The sequence below is a fragment of the Haliotis cracherodii genome, unplaced genomic scaffold, assembly GCF_022045235.1.
Source record: "Haliotis cracherodii isolate W230 unplaced genomic scaffold, xgHalCrac1.p SCAF_16, whole genome shotgun sequence".
Taxonomy (NCBI): Eukaryota; Metazoa; Mollusca; class Gastropoda; order Lepetellida; family Haliotidae; genus Haliotis; species Haliotis cracherodii.
The window spans coordinates 29,911,571-29,933,475 of record NW_027266271.1 but is presented as its reverse complement, the minus strand read 5'-3'; the positions used below and the strand labels follow the sequence as shown (position 1 = coordinate 29,933,475).

At 43.6% G+C, this 21,905-nt stretch overlaps 1 protein-coding gene across 12 annotated transcripts in view; it reads right to left on the bottom strand.

The window, feature by feature from the left end:
• LOC139464057 (anion exchange protein 3-like) overlaps positions 1-21,905 on the bottom strand; it is a 124,833-nt gene that overhangs the window by 8,821 nt on the left and 94,107 nt on the right. For 11 of the 12 annotated variants that reach the window (XM_071245587.1, XM_071245585.1, XM_071245595.1 and 8 more), the window contains 13 exons: positions 19,069-19,255; positions 18,400-18,535; positions 15,354-15,428; positions 9,997-10,171; positions 9,112-9,399; positions 8,723-8,915; positions 7,905-8,114; positions 6,606-6,754; positions 5,387-5,581; positions 4,657-4,926; positions 3,919-4,008; positions 3,512-3,678; positions 795-1,048 (listed from right to left, as the gene is read on the bottom strand). In XM_071245587.1, the coding sequence (XP_071101688.1) occupies positions 795-1,048; positions 3,512-3,678; positions 3,919-4,008; positions 4,657-4,926; positions 5,387-5,581; positions 6,606-6,754; positions 7,905-8,114; positions 8,723-8,915; positions 9,112-9,399; positions 9,997-10,171; positions 15,354-15,428; positions 18,400-18,535; positions 19,069-19,255 (2,389 nt within the window). The remainder of the gene's footprint in view (positions 1-794; positions 1,049-3,511; positions 3,679-3,918; positions 4,009-4,656; positions 4,927-5,386; positions 5,582-6,605; positions 6,755-7,904; positions 8,115-8,722; positions 8,916-9,111; positions 9,400-9,996; positions 10,172-15,353; positions 15,429-18,399; positions 18,536-19,068; positions 19,256-21,905) is intronic. The other variant, XM_071245596.1, reaches the window with a different exon arrangement.

The following is a 21,905-nucleotide window of genomic DNA, read 5'->3' as shown; positions in this document are numbered from 1 at the left end:
ATCCATAAATTTGAATTCATTAGGCTTAAAAAAGTAAAAGAACTGGTTCTCAAGCACTGGCTTTTAAAAATATAGCACAGACGGACGGCCTTTTTGTTGTTGTTGTTCAAACCTAGTATGTAACCAACCAAACAGTTGTGTCCAACCAACCTGGGAAAGGGACGCCCTACATAAATGTATTCTTTGATGAGCAAAATACTGGAATACAGAATACTGGACTACCAACGTGGGTATAAAACACACATACAATGGCTTCCATTTTATTTCACATCTTGAACACAATACCAGAAGAAGCATGTCAACAAATCTGAACTGAAGGTTTTGTGTTCGAGATGTGGTACGGTACATGTATATATAAGCATTTTTTTTTTTTTAAAATGAAAACAAAAACGAAATGTTTTGGCGGACTTGTGATTATGCAGCGGTGTCTGAGAACCAAGACCTTAAATTGATCATGAAAATTGAAAAACGTGCCAGATTTGTAGGTATTTTGTGACACAATTTTCAACTTTAAGGCCTTTCCACAATCCTGACATCAACACTGCACCTATGTGCTCATTCAGCTCCACTGGAAGCACTCATACAATCAACAACATCAACACTGCACCTGTATGTTAATTCAGCTCCACTGGAAGCACTCATACAATCAACAACATGGACTTCGCACCTGGTTGTTAATTCAGCTCCACTGGAAGCACTCATACAATCGACAACATCAACACTACACCTGTATGTTAATTCAGCTCCACTGGAAGCACTCATACAATCAAAAACATCCATCCTGCCATGCTCACCTATGAGTAAGCTGACCATGACATTGGTCAGTCTCTGCTCAATGACATACAGCAGCTTGGGCTTCTCTCCGGGGGCGTGTGTTCGAGAGAAGACGCTGAGGGCGGAGGTGTGAGCCACGGTGCGGACGGTGGCGGCACACATCCAGGGTAGACCCAGCAGGCCGCACACAAATGTCAGCACTCCCATGATAAATTGATCCAAGTGGAAACCACTCCCCTTCCTCAGCTTTCGATCTTTCTTGTTAAGGATCACCCTATAAATTGTGAACATCATTTGAGAAACATTTAAACGCAAACAGTATGGACAGCTTTTACAGGAATTCGGAAATGTTTTTCAGCATAAAGTAAGTTTCATGTTCGGGGGTATCTTCCACCTATGCTGTATCACCTGATAATAACTGTATGTTTCTCGTATGTTCAAAGTGCAGGTTGTTGTTCAAGCTATTCAATGTATAGCCTGTGTGTAGCCAGCGGATGTAGCCAGTGGGTAGCCTGTGTGTAGCCTGTATGTAGTCTGTGTGTAGCCAGTGTGTAGCCAGACTAGCCTGTGTGTAGCCAGTGTGTAGCCTGTGTGCATCTTCTGTGCAGCCTATGTATAGCCTGTGTGTACCTAGCGTATGTAGCCAGTGTGTAGCCTGTGTGCAGCCAGTGTGTAGCCTGTGTGTAGCCAGAGTATAGCCTGTGTGTGGCCAGAGTGTAGCCTGTGTGCAGCCAGTAATGTAGCCAGTGGGTAGCCTGTGTGCATCCTGTGTATAGCCTGTGTATAGCCTGTGTGCATCTCCTGTGCAGCCTATGTATAGCCTGTGTGCAGCCAGTAATGTAGCCAGTGGGTAGCCTGTGTGCAGCCAGTAATGTAGCCTGTGTGTAGCCTGTGTGCATCTCCTGTGCAGCCTATGTATAGCCTGTGTGCAGCCAGTAATGTAGCCAGTGGGTAGCCTGTGTGCAGCCAGTAATGTAGCCTGTGTGTAGCCTGTGTGCATCTCCTGTGCAGCCTATGTATAGCCTGTGTGCAGCCAGCGTATGTAGCCTGTGTGTAGCCAGTGTGGAGCCTGTGTGGAGCCAATGTGGAGCGTGTATGTAAACTGTGTATAGCCTGTGTGGAGCCAGAACGTAGTCTGCATGGAGTTTGTGCAGAGCCAGTGTGTAGCCTGTGTGCATCTTCTGTGCAGCCTAAGTATAGCCTGTGTGTAGCCTGTGTGCATCTTCTGTGCAGCCTAAGTATAGCCTGTGTGTAGCCTGTGTGCATCTTCTGTGCAGCCTAAGTATAGCCTGTGTGTAGCCTGTGTGCATCCTGTGTGTAGCCAGTGTGTAGCCAGACTAGCCTGTTTGTAGCCAGTGTGTAGCCTGTGTGCATCTTCTGTGCAGGCTATGTATAGCCTGTGTGTACCCAGCGGTTGTAGCCAGAGTGTAGCCTGTGTGCAGCCAGTGTGTAGCCTGTGTGTAGCCAGACTAGCCTGTGTGTAACCAGTATGTAGCCAGTGTACCCTGTGTGAAGCCAGAGTGTAGCCAGTGTGCAACCTGTATATAGCCAGTGTAGTCTGTGTGTAGCCATTGTGTGGCCAGTGTGTATCCTGTGTGTTGCCAGTGTGTAGCCTGTGTGTGTAACCAGTGTGCAGCCGTTGTGTAGCTTGTGTGTAGCCATTGTGTAGCCTGTGTGTTGCCAGTATGCAGCTAGTGTGTAACCTGTGTGTGCAGCCTGTGTAGTATGTGTGTGTAGCAAGTGTGCAGCCTGTGTGTAGCCTGTGGGTGTAGCCAGTGTGCAGCACCGTGGTAGCCTGTGTGTGTAGCCATTGTGCAGCCTTGTGTGTGTAGCCATTGTGCAGCCTGTGTGTGTAGCCAGTGTGCAGCCTGTGTGTGTAGCTAGTCTGCAGCCTGTGTGTGTAGCCTATGTGCAGCCTGTGTGTGTAGCCCGTGTGTAGCCTGTGTGTGTAGCCATTGTGTAGCCTGCGTGTGTAGCTTGTGTGTAGCCAGTGTGTAGCCTGTGTGTGTAGCCAGTGTGCAGCCAGTGTGTAGCCTGTGTGTGTAGCCTGTGGGTGTAGCCAGTGTGCAGCTGCTTGGTAGCCTGTGTGCTCAGTGTGCTGCTTGTTTGGATCCAGTGTGGAAACTGTGTAGCCAGTGTGTAGCTAGTGTGTAGCCCCTGTGTGCAGTCAGTGAGCTGTATCTCCATGAAGAGCAGGATAAAGATGAGGAAGGCTGGGATGATGGCCTGTGTGTGTGTGTAGCCTGTGTGTGTAACCAGTGTGCAGCCGATGTGTGTAGCTTGTGTGTAGCCATTGTGTATCCTGTGTGTTGCCAGTGTGTAGCCAGTGTGTAGCCTGTGTGCACAGCCTGTGTAGCCTGTGTGTGTAGCAAGTGTGCAGCCTGTGGGTGTAGCCAGTGTGCAGCACCGTGGTAGCCTGTGTGTGTAGCCAGTGTGCAGCCTGTGTGTGTAGCCAGTGTGCAGCCTGTGTGTGTAGCCTGTGTGTGTAGCCAGTCTATAGCCTGTGTGTGTAGCCATTGTGTAGCCTGTGTGTGTGGCCAGTGTGCAGCCTGTGTGTGCAGCCTGTGTGTAGCCAGTGTGTAGCCTGTGATTGTAGCCTGTGGGTGTAGCCAGTGTGCAGCACCGTGGTAGCCTGTGTGCTCAGTGTGTTGCTGGTTTGGATCCAGTGTGGAATCTGTGTAGCCAGTGTGTAGCTAGTGTGTAGCCTGTGTGCAGTCAGTGAGCAGCCTTGACTCACTCAGTGAGCTGTATCTCCATGAAGAGCAGGATAAAGATGAGGAAGGCGGGGATGATGGCTGCAAACACCATCCATACTTCAATACTGTTTTTGCTCCCCATCGGGTTGACAAACCAGCCGTACCGCTTCTTGGACGTGGGACTTAGTGAATCCTTGATGTCTAGTTTCTGCAACATTGATTGAACAATTTCATAAGTTTTTGTTTTGTAAATAAGTCAGGGTACAATTACAATAAATGCTGCCAGGGTACAAATTAAAAAAAATAAAAATATAATCAATAGCACTGATACTTAAAATGAACAATACCCAGCAGAATAAAATGATGTTTTATGCTACTGTCTTCATGTGGTACAGGGTGCCTGATGTGGCCCAAGTCATCTCTGGGATCACCCTCATCTTGTACTGACCTGAGTATACGTGTCTTTAACAAAGTAGTCAGTCAGGACCATGGCGAATAATGCGATCAGGATTCCAAAATCTCCCAGAGCACGTCGAGCCTGCAATAGAAATAAATGCTGATTCAACACTATCTGGCATCTTACATTGTCACCATTAACTACATCTACAGACACAACTATATCTACATTGGAACTACATCTGCAGCGTCACATATACAACTACGTCTGCAGCACCTTGTACACAACTACATGCACACACCAATGTCATAATCTCTTGCCACACTTTACAGTTGGCTGTCGGGAACATGTCTTTTATAGTAAACTTTTGTGGAATACATAACACCGATAACAATAGACTGTGACATCGACAACAATGCAAAGTGACGCCTATAGATGATGTCAACAAAGTTCCTATATTGTGGCATTGTATCAACTATGTCTGAATAACATCAACAATGGAGTCTGCATTAGATCATCAGTGCTGTAGTCATGATTTGTTTGTTCGTTGTTTAAAGCCTCACTCAGCAATATTCCAGCCATATGACAGCGGTCTGTAAATAATCGAGTCTGAACAAGACAATCCAGTGATTGACATCGTGAGCATCCATCCACTCAATTGGGATACGAATTAACCAAGTCATCCAGTCTGACCACCCTTCCCGTTAGACGTAGAGTCATGAAATCAGGCTAGCACGTGGACCACAACAACATGGGTCAGATAAATGGGATTTCCCTGCTTTTACTCACACTCCTGCCTAAGAATTTGCTGTTCCTGAAGATCCTGAGGAAATAGGCAATGAGGAAAGTCCCCAGCACCAAGATGGTGGTGAGGAGAGCGGTGTTGGGCTCATTGCGGCGTTCAGGATGGTCATCAGACTCGTACACAGGGGTGGTGGTGGTGGTGTTGTCAGTGGTAGTGGTGATGTTGGTGATGTTACTGCTGTTGTGGTACAGGTTAGGGTAACTACTGCTGTCATTGGGGCAGAACACAGCATTGAGGGGGTGGTGGGTGAAAGTCTGAAAGAAATATTATCATTATCATCATCATCATCGTCGTCGTTATCATCAACATCACACAGTGGGACGAGATATGTTTCATGAGGGAGATGGTGTGAAAACTTGTTTTGGAGGGAGTGTTTGTTTGTTTGTTGTATATAGATGCACTCAGCAATATTAAAGTTACATAACGATGGCCTGAAAATAATCAGGTATGGACCAGAGATACTACTAGTGATTAATATTAGGAGCAAAGTCCAAAATCATGAGCATGACACACAATGAACAAAGTCAACGAACATGACCACCCAATCCATTTAGTCACCTGATACAACAAATACAGGTCGCTAGGGACCAAGTTTAACCCCGAATCCCAAGGGAAGGGATATGCAAGGTGAATGAATAAATGATAAGTCACTAGCAAGTCAGAAATACTGCAGTAAACTAAACCGAGAGCTCAACTGGTGTCATTCACACTCACCTTATCCACTTTCTTGATAGCCTCGTAGATGAAGATGAGCGAGATGAGAATGGCAAATATCTCCTCGGTGAAACGGGTGACGTAGCGGATGAGGAAGCTTCCTTCCAGAGCCACCGTTACCGTGGTGATGAAACACACCCACATGCCGATCCAGCACCGGAACGACAGGAACTCAATTTCATTAGCATCACAGAACTGCAACAATACAACATGATGGAGGGATTGAATGATTGATTGATCGATTGTTGATGATTGACTGATTCATTGATTTTGAACTGCACTGAAAAAGAACTGAGTTGAAATCAGTGGGTTGCTGAAACGACTGTCCAATGAATTACTGAACTGTTTGTTTGTTTGTCTGTTGTTTAACGCTGCACTCAGCAATATTCCAGCTTTATGACGGCAGTCTGTAAATAATCAAGTCTGGACAAGATAATCCAGTGATTGACATCATGAGCATCTATCCATGCAATTGGGATACGATGACATGCATCAAGCAAGTCAGCAAGTCTGACCAGCCGATCACGTTAGTCGCCTCTTACGAGAAGCATAGTCTTCATTTACGGCCAGCATGGGTTGCTGAAGACCCATTCTACCCCGGATCTTCACGGGTCGAATTGATTTACTGGCTTAACTGACTGGCTGCACATGTGGGTGCCCTCTTACTACTCCATGTGTTGAACTAAATACTTTCTGATGTCACAATTATCCCTTGCACCAGAAGACATGTCAAGTGGCTATTGTCTTATAGTGAGTGAGTGAGTGAGTGAGTGTGGTTTTACGCCGCTTTTAGCAATATTCCAGCAATATCACGGTGGGGGACACCAGAAATGGGCTTCACACATTGTACCCATGACGCGAATCGAACCCGGGTCTTCGGCGTGACGAGCGAACGCTTTAACCACTAGGTTACCCGACCGCCCCTGTCTTATAGTGAGAAAACATCTGAAAGTATCATGTTGACATAAACATAAACAGGACTTCATCTCGACCTGCTCAGAGGCTGATATTCGGCCCCATGTCTGCAAAATCAGAATAAGAAGTCTCCCCGTTCATGTTAACAAAGCCCCAACTAATGTTATGCCTAAGTAGAGTGGACTTGTATTTCACTGAGTACAGGAATCAGGAACACAAGAAATGAACAGGCTTTATTTTACATCATTGCATTGAATGTAATGTTATAATTAGAACTTTGTTTGTTTGATGGATGTTGTCTCACCTTGTATAGCGATTGTTCAAACACCAGCACCGGGCCGGTGGCCCCGACTATCAGCAGCGGCTGCCCGCAAAACAAGCCAAACACCACGCCGCACAACGACGTGCTCAGCACCGTCTCACTCACTCCCATCATGCCCTTGGTCTTCTCACCTGCAACAATATGGGATGTCAACACAGGTAACAACAATTGAAACCAACTTGGCTGCAGGTTTTGTTTGTTTGTTTGTTGTTTAATACTGCACTCAGCAATATTTCAGCTATATGACAGCGGCCTGTAAATAATCATAAATGAGTCTCAACCAGACAATCTAGAGATTGACATCATGAGCATCGATCCACGCAATTGGGATACACGAGCATCAACTAAGTCACTGAGCCTGGCCTCCAAATCCCGTTAGTCCGCTCTTATGACAAACAAAGTTGCCTTTTACGGCAAGCATGGGTTGCTGAAGACCTACTCTGCCCCAGATCTTCTGCAACAGCTGATGTAAACTTGGCTGCAGGTAACGATGGTAACAACAACTGGGCTAGTCAAAGGTCAATTTGTGGGAATCAAAGGTATTTGTTTCAGACGTGTTTCAGCAATATCAGTTTCCCCATTTACTGTCTTACACTGCGGTCAAAAATAATCCCAGAATATCACAGCAGTCTGTAAAGAAACGAACACAAACCAGTGGTTGATATTGTGAGCAAAGTCCCACATTGTCGGGGCACAATGACACACAATCAACAAGAACAGACAATTTCACGTCTCACAACAATGCCATAATGCGTGTCAAACATGCTGGCTCCATGCATGACCCTGGGTCACCTCAACATCCAGCCTAATGATGAGGGAATGTCTGTGAATACATTTAAATGAGTTTTGAACTGAAGTATGATTTAAACTAACTAAGTATATGAAAATGTAATACTTTACTAGAATTGTTGACTAAAACACCTTCATTGTCTGTTCTTACCTCCACTACAAGGACATGTCAATGTTAACACACTTACATGATTTACAACGAAGAAAATATTTTTATTTGGACATGAAATATGAACAAAACTGGTACTATTAGTTAGTCAATGATTTTTAATCGATAATAACCAACTTTCGTTTCAAGAATGTGCGCTTTATGGAAAATAATTGTGAAAAAATGGGTTCCAAAATGATGGTTGACGGATGATAGTCGTATAGTACTAGGGCAACTTAATTATGATTATTAGTACATTAAAACCAGTCGTGATTCACATACATTTACCTTGTACACAACTACCTCTACAAGGCAATACACTATACACCAGGCCAATAGCTTACTGAGGATTCCGCCGAAGGCGATACACGGTGAAAAACATGCGAAGAAGATGAAGACAAGTGCCATGAGGCACTGGAGGTTGAGGGAGTCTCGCAGGTCGCTGACGTAGTGAGGATACCGCCGCTTGATGTCGTTGATGAGGCCGCCAAACAAACAGCCAGTTCGCAGAAGGGGATCTGTGGGGATCTTCTTGTGTTCTTTATCCAGCAGGCCTACAGTGAGAAGAACACACATGGTCACACATATGGTCGCACACATGGTCACATGCAGGGGTCAAGACTGTCAGCCTACACAGTTGGGAGTGTCCAGACAAAGGCACACACAGTTGGTCACACGATAATATGCAGGGGTCGAGACTGTCAGCCTACAAAGTCGGAGTGTCCAGACAAAGGCACACACAGTTGGTCACACGATAATATGCAGGGGTCAAGACTGTCAGCCTACAAAGTCGGAGTGTCCAGACAAAGGCACACACAGTTGGTCACACGATAATATGCAGGGGTCAAGACTGTCAGCCTACAAAGTCGGAGTGTCCACACAAAGGCACACACAGTTGGTCACATGATAATATGCAGGGGTCAAGACTGTCAGCCTACAAAGTCGGAGTTTCCAGACAAAGGCACATACATGGCCACACGACAGTTCATGTACATAGTCTATAGCACAATACTCTGTTCTAGAAAGTATTATAAAAGGGGGCCAAGGGATCATGAATCATGGATTTATGAAATTACAAGGATCCTTTGACTTTAATATTGAATTACAGAGACTGGTATTTGTCTTTTTCTGATCATCTATTTCAGGAACCACCCAAACATACCTGTTTGTTCCTCATGTTTCTTCTTCTTGCGATGTCGGAGGTTGGCCCGTTTCCGGGCCATGTCCATGATTGGCAGCAGCGTCTTCTGGTCCCAGTCACCAGGGGGCAGCACTATTGAGTCGTCCAGGAAGCTGTTAATGGCGTGCAAAAGTTGTTCCCTGGAATCCGCTTTGTAAGCCACTTCATGGAAACTCTGGAGGTGAGAGACGATTGGCCATGTACATGTGGGGAATAACAAGTGCTTGGTAGATACACGGATATATCTTTACTACTTTCATCAGGGTCATCCACTCATCTCGCCTTGAACTTAGAAATGCAGCGACCCACAAGTGTCAGTCACCTGATTGGTCATGAACTCAGACATGGACTGACCTGCAATTGTCACTCACCTGATTGGCCATGAGTGTGGAAATGGATCGTCCCACTTCGTGGTAGTCCATGGCACTCTCTGGGCCAAGGAGGATGATCACAAAGCGTGTGGGCAGCGGCACCTCTGTGAGGTTGTCCAGGATCTGACCCTCCTCCAGACGAACAAAGGCCACCGCCGGTTTCTCCAAGAAGTCGACGTTACCAACCAGCACGATGCTGGCTTCTGCATCAGCAGGAATACGTCGCATGATGTCCTGCACATTCCGCTTGGGCTCTGCAGCGGAGATTCCTATGTGAACACTATCAGTCTGAAAAGAATAAAAGTATATCCATTCTTTATGTCAGTTGAACTGAAACATCACCTCTGAAGGCCCTACAGTCTTTGGGGACCTATTCTGATCCAGATTCCCCATGCATGAAATTGAGACACTCTTTCTGAGTGAGAGAGTGAGTGAGTGAGTATGGTTTTATGCCCCTTTTAGCAATATTCCAGCAGTATCACGGCTGGAGACACCAGAAATGGGCTTCACACATTGTACCCATGTCGGAAATCGAACCAGAGTTTTCAGCGTGATGAGCGTACGCTTTTAACCACTAGGCTACCCAAGCACCGCTCTGAAATTAAGGCCATCATTAATATCCTTCTTTGACAATCAAGCACATTTTTAGTTTGACCTAACCCAACTTGCATTGGGATTATTGCTCCAGATAAAGTATTTTTTCGGTCATTGCTTCTATACAATCCTTTTTCTGAAGGGAGCCAAACAATATCCAAAATGTCATGCAAAGACGTAACTTTTGTTGGTAAAACCGTCAGTAAAATTGGTTTTGTTTTCTTAACAAATAATGTTTTTCTTTAAAATCCCAGCCCTTCTTATAAAAAAAATCCATTGGTTGTCGCTAACCATGTTGTTATCCACGTCAACCTTCACCATCTCCAGCTTGGCAGCCTCGTGGTGGGGCGTGCTGCTCCCTAGATACTCCTCGTTCAACTTCTTGAGGTCCGCACTCGACCCGATGTTGCCGAAGCTAGCCTGGGACAAGTTTGGAATCATTGACTTCCGGCGCTGGTGGTAATGTCTGAAAACAGGCAATGGAGAAAACATGTAAGCAGCACTCGGAAACTGAGGACAACAAATGAAACTCTCATGTGAGCAGGTGTTTTTAGAGCTTTTACCATATGAATGTGAGCATTCCCTCTTGTGTCAGAGGTATACTGACAGAAACAAATAAGGGAACAAATGGCAAAATAGCAGGATTTTGTTTACTGCTGACTCCAGCTGCTTAACATGAGTTAAATAAAAATGGAATTGTTATGCAGCACAGATTCTTCCCTGATTACATGTTCCCTTATTTTGTTCCATGAGTATATGTTTAAACTACTTGCCTCCTCTACCTCCGCTCCTGTCTCGCGTATACAAATGAAAATGACTGATGACTATTCTGTCAACTACACAGAGGGAGGGGTTGAATGTCAATGAAATGCCCACTTAAAACTAAATAACACTACTCATAAAGTAGAGAAAATAACAGAACTACAAATTCCAAATATTAACGTTAACAAAATAACAACTATGAATGAGTGATTAATAATGATTATGTGGATGAATGACAATACATGGTAATGAAATATGACATTACACTGATAATATACATGACATGACAAATAATAGATTCCACAATGCATGTTACCATCAGCATGCAATGTCCTGACACGCATGCACTACACGTACCCTCCATCTCCCGCCTGTGCCCAGTCTCTACACCCTAACAAACAACAACGCCTCGCTTAACTCGCTTAAAATTTCGTTTTCCAAATAGGGTCGGTGGTAGAAACAAAAAAAATTTGAAAAACACATTCTAAATAATATCTCTGAAAGAGTTACTTCCCTTGTTCAATTCCAATTCATTAATTTTTGGTAATACTGAAATTTGTTAACGGATTCAGCAGGGGATGAGAAGCTGATGATGAATTTTCACACATTGTACTGAAATGGGGAACTGAACTAGGGTCTTTGATGTGAGAAGCCAGCACCTTAACCTCTAGGCCACTAGCAAAATCATAAACATGTCGGAAATTCCATTTACTCTCAGATCTGAATTCGTTGCAAGGTGCACAAACTGGCTACAAGCCAAGAGGAGACACATGACTGATTCTATAAGCACAAAACTGACCATTAGTAAGCTTAAAATGATCGAATCTGACATGCATACATTTAATTGTGACTCAACAGTTGTTATAGAGTGATAACACAGGTTAGAACTCTGACCACAGGCTGATCATCTCTGATCACATGAACTATCTAACTTGCCAGGACTAAATATCAGTGTATTTCGTCTGAACAAGGAGCTTCCATCAGCTTCTCTTCAGGGTACATTTTGTCCAGCACTGCTAGGCCTATTGAGTATCTTGTGTGTGTGTTTGTTGTTTAACACCGAACTCAGCAATATTCCAGCTATATGATGGCGGTCTGTAAATAATCAAGTCTGGACCAGACAATCCATTGATTGACATCATGAGCATCGATCTACGCAATTGGGATATGATGACATGCATCAACAAAGTCAGCGAGCTGACCACCCAATCCCGTTAGTCGCCTTTTATGACAAGCATAGTCGCCTTTCACGGCAAGCATGGGTTGCTGAAGACTTATTCTACCCCGGATCTTCACAGATAACTATCTCTACATCTCTACGTCCATGAAGAACATGTTGGAAACCCCCAGGGTCAGATGAACACTAACTTGTCATAGCTCAACAAACTGGTAGAGTTGGTGACGGATCTGAATGAAGGCGATGTACCTTGTGAAACGTGAAATACCGGGGCCAGCAATATTCCAGCCACAACAGCCTGTAAACGATCAAGTCTGGACCAGACAAACCCGAGACTGAGACCATGATCAACCATCCATGCTTGAGAGCATAATGAAAAACAACCAGCCATGTCAGACCACCTGATCATAGGCGAAAAACTGTCTGAACACCTCATAATATGTGAAAAATGTAAATACAAAATGGACCTCCCCCTGCTTTCCACACCAAACATAACACAATATTTAATTTGGGAAATAATGAAATAAGGCAAAAGAAACAAATAGGGAATCTATCAAGCAGCAATCCAATAACTGAGACAAAATGAATAGGGTGTCCACAAAGAATTCTTTTGATATACATGAATATTCTTCATTGTCGTAATAGTGTGGAGGTAAGGATCTCAATTCATTGTACTAACCAACCATTGTCTTATCAGTAAAACAACATAAAGTTAAAGGTTGTTGATGAAACCAAACATTGTTTTTATTACTCCTTGTTTTGTATTTTCTTCACAACTATGACATTAGCCCAAAATGTTAAGTTTCACAATCTCCAAATCTCAAGGCTAAATATCCGAGAACCAGCTGATTAATGGCCGAGAAGCACAGGTGTTGATTTAGCTGAGTGAGCAACTATCTTAAAAATAAGCATAATAAGTAGTTAGGTAATAATTGTCATAAATTGATATAACAACTTTTCACCACATCAAAATTATATAATAAATACATTGTGATTAATTTACATAGATCATGACGGGAGAATGTGTTACAGTGTTTTAGTGGCAGTAGAACTATCACCTCCGCAGGCAGATTTTGAAAAAGGGGTTGGCCGGGTGCACATATACCAAGTCATGAAGCTAAAGATAAACATGTACAGTCTCAAGTCGGTTGTCAATGCACCATACAGTTTCTGTTTTGTGTGAAGCAAACTGCTGTAAAATGTCAAAGGAAATAAAAGTGTCAGTGCCAATGTGTTATGCAAATCTACAACTGAAAGTCGTGATTAGTAACGTAGCCACAGCTTGTTTCCCGGCAGTCGCCGCATCTGGTCACTCAACCACTACTGACTGGTTCACCACATTTATCATCGGAACAACAGTTCTTGGCTGGCATTATCCCAGCATTACTTGTTACTCAAATTTCAAAAGTGTCCCAAATGTCCTTTGTTTTCAGAAACATGAGATGAACGAATGAGAAGAATCAAGCTGAAACTACTGGCGTAAACAACTATGGAAGAACTCCACAGTCACATCCAACAAACTGATGCCCTGCACACACTCTATAAGCCTTATAATTTCTAACTGTAACGGAAAACCCCGACTTTCCCATTCTCCCCAATGTCAAAATAACAGGCAAAGAGTGGCAAAACAAACGAAGGTATGTACAATTTACACCATCAAAGGTGATCAAGATTCAGTAAGTTTTTTGAAGATGGATCTCATTCGCATGTGACCAGTGTGTCAAGTATCAGCTTGTGTCAACAGGACTGCAGAATGCTCTCGTCTAGAAGAGAGTCACAAATCTAACACAGAGATAAAATGTCAGCATTCACCAATACACTACACAGTCAGCAGGCATAGCCATCCATATCACGTGGAAAGATGCACATGTTCAACAGCTTCAAAACAGCCCGTGATTACAGCCTGTGTTACAGGATGCCCTTGATAACAGCCAGGCCTTGACAACAGTCTGTGTTACAGTAACCTTTGACAACAGCCCATGTTCCTTGGCGCCTTCACAACAACCTGTACCACAGAATGACCTTGGCAACAGCCTGTGTTACAGTAACCCTTGACAACAGCCTGTGTTACAGTAACCCTTGACAACAGCCAGTGTTCCTGGGCATGCTGGACAACAGCCTGTGCCACAGGATGCCCTTGACAACAGGCCTGTGCCACAGGATGCCCTTGACAACAGCCTGTGCCACAGGATGCCCTTGGCAACAGCCTGTGTTCCAGGTCACAACTGACAACAGCCTGTGCCACAGGATGCCCTTGACAACAGTCTGTGCCACAGGACGCCCTTGACAACAGCCTGTGCCACAGGATGCACTTGACAACAGCTTGTTCCACAGGGAACAACTGAGAAGAGCTGTGACACAGCGAACATATATGAGCCTGTGCTACAGCGTGTCTCTGGCTACAGCCTCTACAACAGCGAACCCTTGACAACAGCCAAGGTCACAGCATGGACAACACAGAAAACAGCAGTTTCATCATTCAAAACTTTGACATTATATCCAAACAGCACATTAACTGGAGTTATATATGCCTTCTGAGTGTATTTGATCTACTGAAAACGATACATGCAATCAGGGTCAGTTGAAACAAAACAAACAAAACAAACTAAACACACAAAGTCCTACAACGTCAGTGATGGTGACCTCCACAGACCATGCTCACACACAAAATATATTTACACATCATCAGCAACGCGAACCAACACAACAACACATTCAAGTGCACCCTCACATCAACTTTTATTATTATCAAGAATTACCCTAATTCTCCCACACTCAGGAACATGAGGACTGTTTGTATACAGATCCAAACATTGTGACATTTTGGTACAGAGGAATCCTCATATTTCCTCACTAAACATAACACAACTACAACGTTCTTTGGGAAAGTTAGGGTTCATGAATATTTGGGGGGATATATTTATGAAACTGTGCGCTCGGTCGTCACAACAGCCAAATATTCCAAAATATTGTCATGTTCCCCCAACTCTTTTTTGTTCAGTATATCATAAATATACAGTAATTGTGGAGTGTGTTGATGAGTTGAAATAACCTTTCAAATTCATTAAATAAAATTCAGTCTCGACCTTCAAAACTAGTCATTACCAGAACGAATTCACTAGTTTATTTATAACTGTATTCTGCTAGTTTATCCATGCAGTTCAGTTGTCATGGTAACACACATCCAACATGATGGTGTATGATTTCAGAGCAATTTCATGTTTCATTGATGTTTGAGTACACGTTAAAAGCAATCCTACTGACTATTACTAACAACACAAGTACAGGATATTTAGAATATCAGAAACATTATTTTTTGTCAGATTAACAATGAGGATTTAATGTCTGGAGATTTTAACATTGAAGCCTCCGACTGAAAGAGTTGATTCAATATTAAAGTCCTGGGCACTGAATACTCAATAACAAAATCTGACAAAATATATGATGTACTTAAGCTGTCACTGTGTCTCTAATGCTGTCATGTTTAACGCTGCACTTGAGTCCAGACCAGACAAGCCAGTGATTGACATCATGAGCATCTATCCAGGCAATTGAGATATGATGACATACATCAACCAAGTCCGCGAGTCTGTCCATCTGATCCCGTTAGTCACCTTTTACAAGCATGGGTTGCAGAAGACCAATTCTAACTGAGAACTGTGGGGAGGGTGATATGAGATCATATACAATGTCAAGAAGTATAGCAAACCTGGATGTATCCAACCCCACGAGGTTGGAATATGACACGTTTCGGGGCAGAAACGTGCTGCGTTCACTAACATGCCTGAAATCAAATGGTGTTAAAAGGAATGAAGTTAATAGTCAATGACACAACATAATCAACTCAAAGCAGGGTAGTAAAAAATCAAATGATATTGTGAAAGCAAATCAAGATGAAAAGTGGAGCCATCAGACTCTCTAGCTCACCACAGTGACAAACGAAATAAGATAATGACCTCATTCAAACCTGTAAGACAATGGTAGTTTTGTTGGCGTGCATGAGTGGCCACAAAAATTGTGGTCATGAATTTGTGGGAATACATGAAAATAAACATGAATGAAAGCTTTCTTTATCTCCTGTATGACAAACTTGTGGAAACAGCGAAGAAATCCACCGCAGACGTAACTTATATGTCCTGGTGATCTCGTTCAGAATACAAATAAACGTTTCCTTTCCCTCTCTGATGTTGGAGAGGCTGAGTGAGAATTGCTCAATATATGATGATTCCATGAACAGTCAAATGCAAGAAATGAAAGATTAACTTCATAAACTATGCAAATGTAAATATCAGCCAAGTCTACATGTTAAAAACAGATGCTATTGGATCCAAAATAACAGGATGAAAGATTTATCAGATTACCCAACGCCACCATGGTTTCTGACAACACTGCTAAAACTTTTTTGTTCACCGTCTATGGCCAACCTATGTATAAACAACAGGCAGCATGCCATGGCATAACTCAACGGGGCCGTCTACCCTGGTGAGGTATCACTGTTTCTCTCATTACTTTGACAATGTTTATTACAAGAAGTGTATCAGTAATATCTTTCTCTTTATCATGTTTATACAAGGTATACAAAAATAAAATAAATGATCATTCTTATTACATTCCTTTCTCAACATTGTCAAGCAATGTTAACATTTTTAAAGCCGATGTAGCGTTATACAGCACTGCATCTACAGCCAGTGAGTCAGCGAGGCTGGTGTTAGGGAGAACAATACTTCTACATGGTAGTCTCAAGATGAAAGCTTAAGTCAGGTTTGTTAAATGTGTCATACCTCTTTCTCAATTCATATGGAAAGATTGAAACATATCTTTCAGACATTCCAACAGCAGGAAACCTGTCCATGAAAACAGTTTAGGTTGCATTTACCCTGTATACTGTGACATACGAGTGAGTGAGTGAGTGACTTACAGACTTACACAGTATTATTGTGTGTCACACATCAGTTTCCTGGGGAAAGATAACACCAAACCCAGGTGGTTTTGTTGTTTTGTTTAATGCTGAACTCATCAATATTCGAGCTATATGATGGTGGCCTGAAAGTGATAGAGTTTGGGCTAGACGATCCAGTGATTGATATTGTAAGTAACCAAGTCTAAAGCAGCCGCATCACTCATCACTCGTATCGCACCAATAGCATCAGGGTACATATCATATGGCAACCTTACTGTATCATTACACCTCTAGAGCTGTTGACGAGTTTCTAACACTAATAAACATAATTAAAGAAATTTAACCTCAGAATAATGAACAAGTGTGAACAAACAGCAACTGACTATACATCACCTGCAATCCATGACGTGGTGACACACATACATACACCGCTTCATCCTAGGACGTTATAACAATATCAACACAGTAGTCAGTTACAACATGTGTCATATCACGGAGTGACACACATACATACACCGCTTCATCCTAGGACGTTATAACAATATCAACACAGTAGTCAGTTACAACATGTGTCATATCACGGAGTGACACACATACATACACCGCTTCATCCTAGGACGTTATAACAATATCAACACAGTAGTCAGTTACAACATGTGTCATATCACACACTACTTCCCTTCACAATGGGCAGGTTACATAGAAGCAAATAAGGTCTTGATGTCCAATGTTTACATTCTATTCCCACTTCATCACTACAGGACCCAACTGAATGTCGTCATGTGCATCGTGGTATCCATCAGTTCACTTCCCACACCCTTCGCATATAATTGAAACACAATTAACCAGGTCCAATTATTTATTTGTTTTACTCTACCCGCTGGTTGAGTTTATTCAAGATACCCTCTGGTAACATATACCATGCAGTTTTCCCCATCTTTTTGTAGATCGCCTCCGTGGTCTTGTGGTAGGGCATCCGCCCGGAGAGTGGAAGGTCCGGGATTCGATCCCCGGACGCGTCATACCAAAAGACGTTAAAAGATGGTACTTATTGTTACCCTGTCTGGCGCCTGGCATTAAGAGGATAAAACAAGGATTGGTCGGCTCGGAGACAGTATACAGTATACTGTGTCTGAGTGGTGTATACTGCGGCATGGTATCTCAGTGAGCTAGCACTATAATCGGCATCAGTCCGGACTAGTACAAGCAGCTACACAAACACACACACATACATGCACGTCGCTATATAAGTGCAAAAATCTTGGACGCGACGTTAAACCCCATTTCACCTAGCTCACATCACCTCATCTTTGTGTATACAAGTAAGGGAGGCTACTCTCGTTGCAATTATCATGTGATCTGGCCTTGGTGTTTTATATCTAATCTAATATCCCAGTGAAACTTGGAGACTGAACACAACTTCGTAGATAGTTCAAAGACTGATATGAATTGAGAATCAGAGGTATGACTGACATGTTATGAAAATGATGAAACTTGTGGAGTGAGGTTGTGATGTTTTGATGAAAATGATACAAATTTACTATCATGCCTAATTCTACCATTAGAGCTATAGGTACTGGAAGCAAGCATCAAGTATATAATGGCCACACGATCACTACTGTATGGTTACATCAACATCATACAACACTGACAAAATGGTGTCCACACGACTTCAGTGTAATGCACAAAATATGGACTTGTAACTGTGCGTAGTGACGAGGAAAGAAGCAGAACATAAGCTGCAAGTTATATGATGCACAATATTTACATGAGGAAAAGCTTCTCAGATTCACACATGCCCTTTCTCAGGACTTGAGCCTTAGACTTGACCTTGCCAGATTGGTCATGGACTTACTTGTGTTTCAGGAGAAGTGTGCGGATTAGTCTCCCCTTGTCCTGGTCTCGGATCTGGTCAGTGATGGTCATGTTGTCCACTACCCGGTGGATGATGGTCTGAAGGTCACTGGCATCAAGGTCAAGCAGTAAAGTGCCTAGACAGAAATGTCCAGAGTGGCAGGACTAACTTGTGACATAGCAGATAACATGTTAGTCATGGCAATATTACATGTTAGTCATGGCAATATTACATGTTAGTCATGGCAATATTACATGTTAGTCATGGCAATATTACATGTTAGTCATGGCAATATTACATGTTAGTCATGGCAATATTACATCTTAGTCATGGCAATATTACATCTTAGTCATGGCAATATTACATCTTAGTCATGGCAATATTACATGTTAGTCATGGCAATATTACATCTTAGTCATGGCAATATTACATCTTAGTCATGCAATATTACATCTTAGTCATGGCAATATTACATATTGGGTCATGGCAATATTACATCATAGTCATGGCAATTTTACAGCTTAGTTATTCCACAGCAATATAATAGATAAGCCATGGCAATATAGTAGTTATACCACAACACGATCATAGATAAGCCATGGCAACATAGATGTTGTGGCATCACATTATGACAGCTGTGTCTGTCTGACAGCTCCTGCAAGTACCCACCATGCTCCAGCCCCCTCCTGAGTTCCAGAAGACTATGGAAGGACAGTGAGGCCACGTGAGGTTTACCCCACCTCTCTGCCCCTTCTTCTACATCCTCCTCAAACTTGATCCATCGAGCCTTCTCCCTCCACTCCCACTCAGCATCAGGGTCTGGGCCAACATGAAGCTTGTCCAACTCCACAAACACCTGCAGTAGACACCACACGACTTAGTCCTATCTCACTCCACAAACACCTGCAGTAGACACCACACGACTTAGTCCTATCTCACTCCACAAACACCTGCAGTAGACACCACAAGACTTAGTCCTATCTCACTCCACAAACACCTGCAGTAGACACCACAAGACTTAGTCCTATCTCACTCCACAAACACCTGCAGTAGACACCACAAGACTTAGTCCTGTCTCACTCCACAAACACCTGCAGTAGACACCACAAGACTTAGTCCTATCTCACTCCACAAACACCTGCAGTAGACACCACAAGACTTAGTCCTATCTCACTCCACAAACACCTGCAGTAGACACCACAAGACTTAGTCCTATCTCACTCCACAAACACCTGCAGTAGACACCACAAGACTTAGTCCTATCTCACTCCACAAACACCTGCAGTAGACACCACAAGACTTAGTCCTATCTCACTCCACAAACACCTGCAGTAGACACCACAAGACTTAGTCCTATCTCACTCCACAAACACCTGCAGTAGACACCACAAGACTTAGTCCTATCTCACTCCACAAACACCTGCAGTAGACACCACAAGACTTAGTCCTATCTCACTCCACAAACACCTGCAGTAGACACCACAAGACTTAGTCCTATCTCACTCCACAAACACCTGCAGTAGACACCACAAGACTTAGTCCTATCTCACTCCACAAACACCTGCAGTAGACACCACAAGACTTAGTCCTATCTCACTCCACAAACACCTGCAGTAGACACCACAAGACTTAGTCCTGTCTCACTCCACAAACACCTGCAGTAGACACCACAAGACTTAGTCCTATCTCACTCCACAAACACCTGCAGTAGACACCACAAGACTTAGTCCTATCTCACTCCACAAACACCTGCAGTAGACACCACAAGACTTAGTCCTATCTCACTCCACAAACACCTGCAGTAGACACCACAAGACTTAGTCCTGTCTCACTCCACAAACACCTGCAGTAGACACCACAAGACTTAGTCCTGTCTCACTCCACAAACACCTGCAGTGGACACCACAAGACTTAGTCCTGTCTCACTCCACAAACACCTGCAGTAGACACCACAAGACTTAGTCCTATCTCACTCCACAAACACCTGCAGTGGACACCACAAGACTTAGTCCTATCTCACTCCACAAACACCTGCAGTAGACACCACAAGACTTAGTCCTATCTCACTCCACAAACACCTGCAGTAGACACCACAAGACTTAGTCCTATCTCACTCCACAAACACCTGCAGTGGACACCACAAGACTTAGTCCTATCTCACTCCACAAACACCTGCAGTAGACACCACAAGACTTAGTCCTATCTCACTCCACAAACACCTGCAGTGGACACCACAAGACTTAGTCCTATCTCACTCCACAAACACCTGCAGTAGACACCACAAGACTTAGTCCTATCTCACTCCACAAACACCTGCAGTAGACACCACAAGACTTAGTCCTATCTCACTCCACAAACACCTGCAGTAGACACCACAAGACTTAGTCCTATCTCACTCCACAAACACCTGCAGTAGACCCCACAAGACTTAGTCCTATCTCACTCCACAAACACCTGCAGTAGACACCACAAGACTTAGTCCTATCTCACTCCACAAACACCTGCAGTAGACACCACAAGACTTAGTCCTATCTCACTCCACAAACACCTGCAGTAGACACCACAAGACTTAGTCCTATCTCACTCCACAAACACCTGCAGTAGACACCACAAGACTTAGTCCTATCTCACTCCACAAACACCTGCAGTAGACACCACAAGACTTAGTCCTATCTCACTCCACAAACACCTGCAGTAGACACCACAAGACTTAGTCCTATCTCACTCCACAAACACCTGCAGTAGACACCACAAGACTTAGTCCTATCTCACTCCACAAACACCTGCAGTAGACACCACAAGACTTAGTCCTATCTCACTCCACAAACACCTGCAGTAGACACCACAAGACTTAGTCCTATCTCACTCCACAAACACCTGCAGTAGACATCACAAGACTTAGTCCTATCTCACTCCACAAACACCTGCAGTAGACACCACAAGACTTAGTCCTCTCTCACTCCACAAACACCTGCAGTAGACACCACAAGACTTAGTCCTATCTCACTCCACAAACACCTGCAGTAGACACCACAAGACTTAGTCCTCTCTCACTCCACAAACACCTGCAGTAGACACCACAAGACTTAGTCCTATCTCACTCCACAAACACCTGCAGTAGACACCACAAGACTTAGTCCTATCTCACTCCACAAACACCTGCAGTAGACACCACAAGACTTAGTCCTATCTCACTCCACAAACACCTGCAGTAGACACCACAAGACTTAGTCCTATCTCACTCCACAAACACCTGCAGTAGACACCACAAGACTTAGTCCTATCTCACTCCACAAACACCTGCAGTAGACACCACAAGACTTAGTCCTATCTCACTCCACAAACACCTGCAGTAGACACCACAAGACTTAGTCCTATCTCACTCCACAAACACCTGCAGTGGACACCACAAGACTAAGTCCTATCTCACTCCACAAACACCTGCAGTGGACACCACAAGACTTAGTCCTATCTCACTCCACAAACACCTGCAGTGGACACAAGAC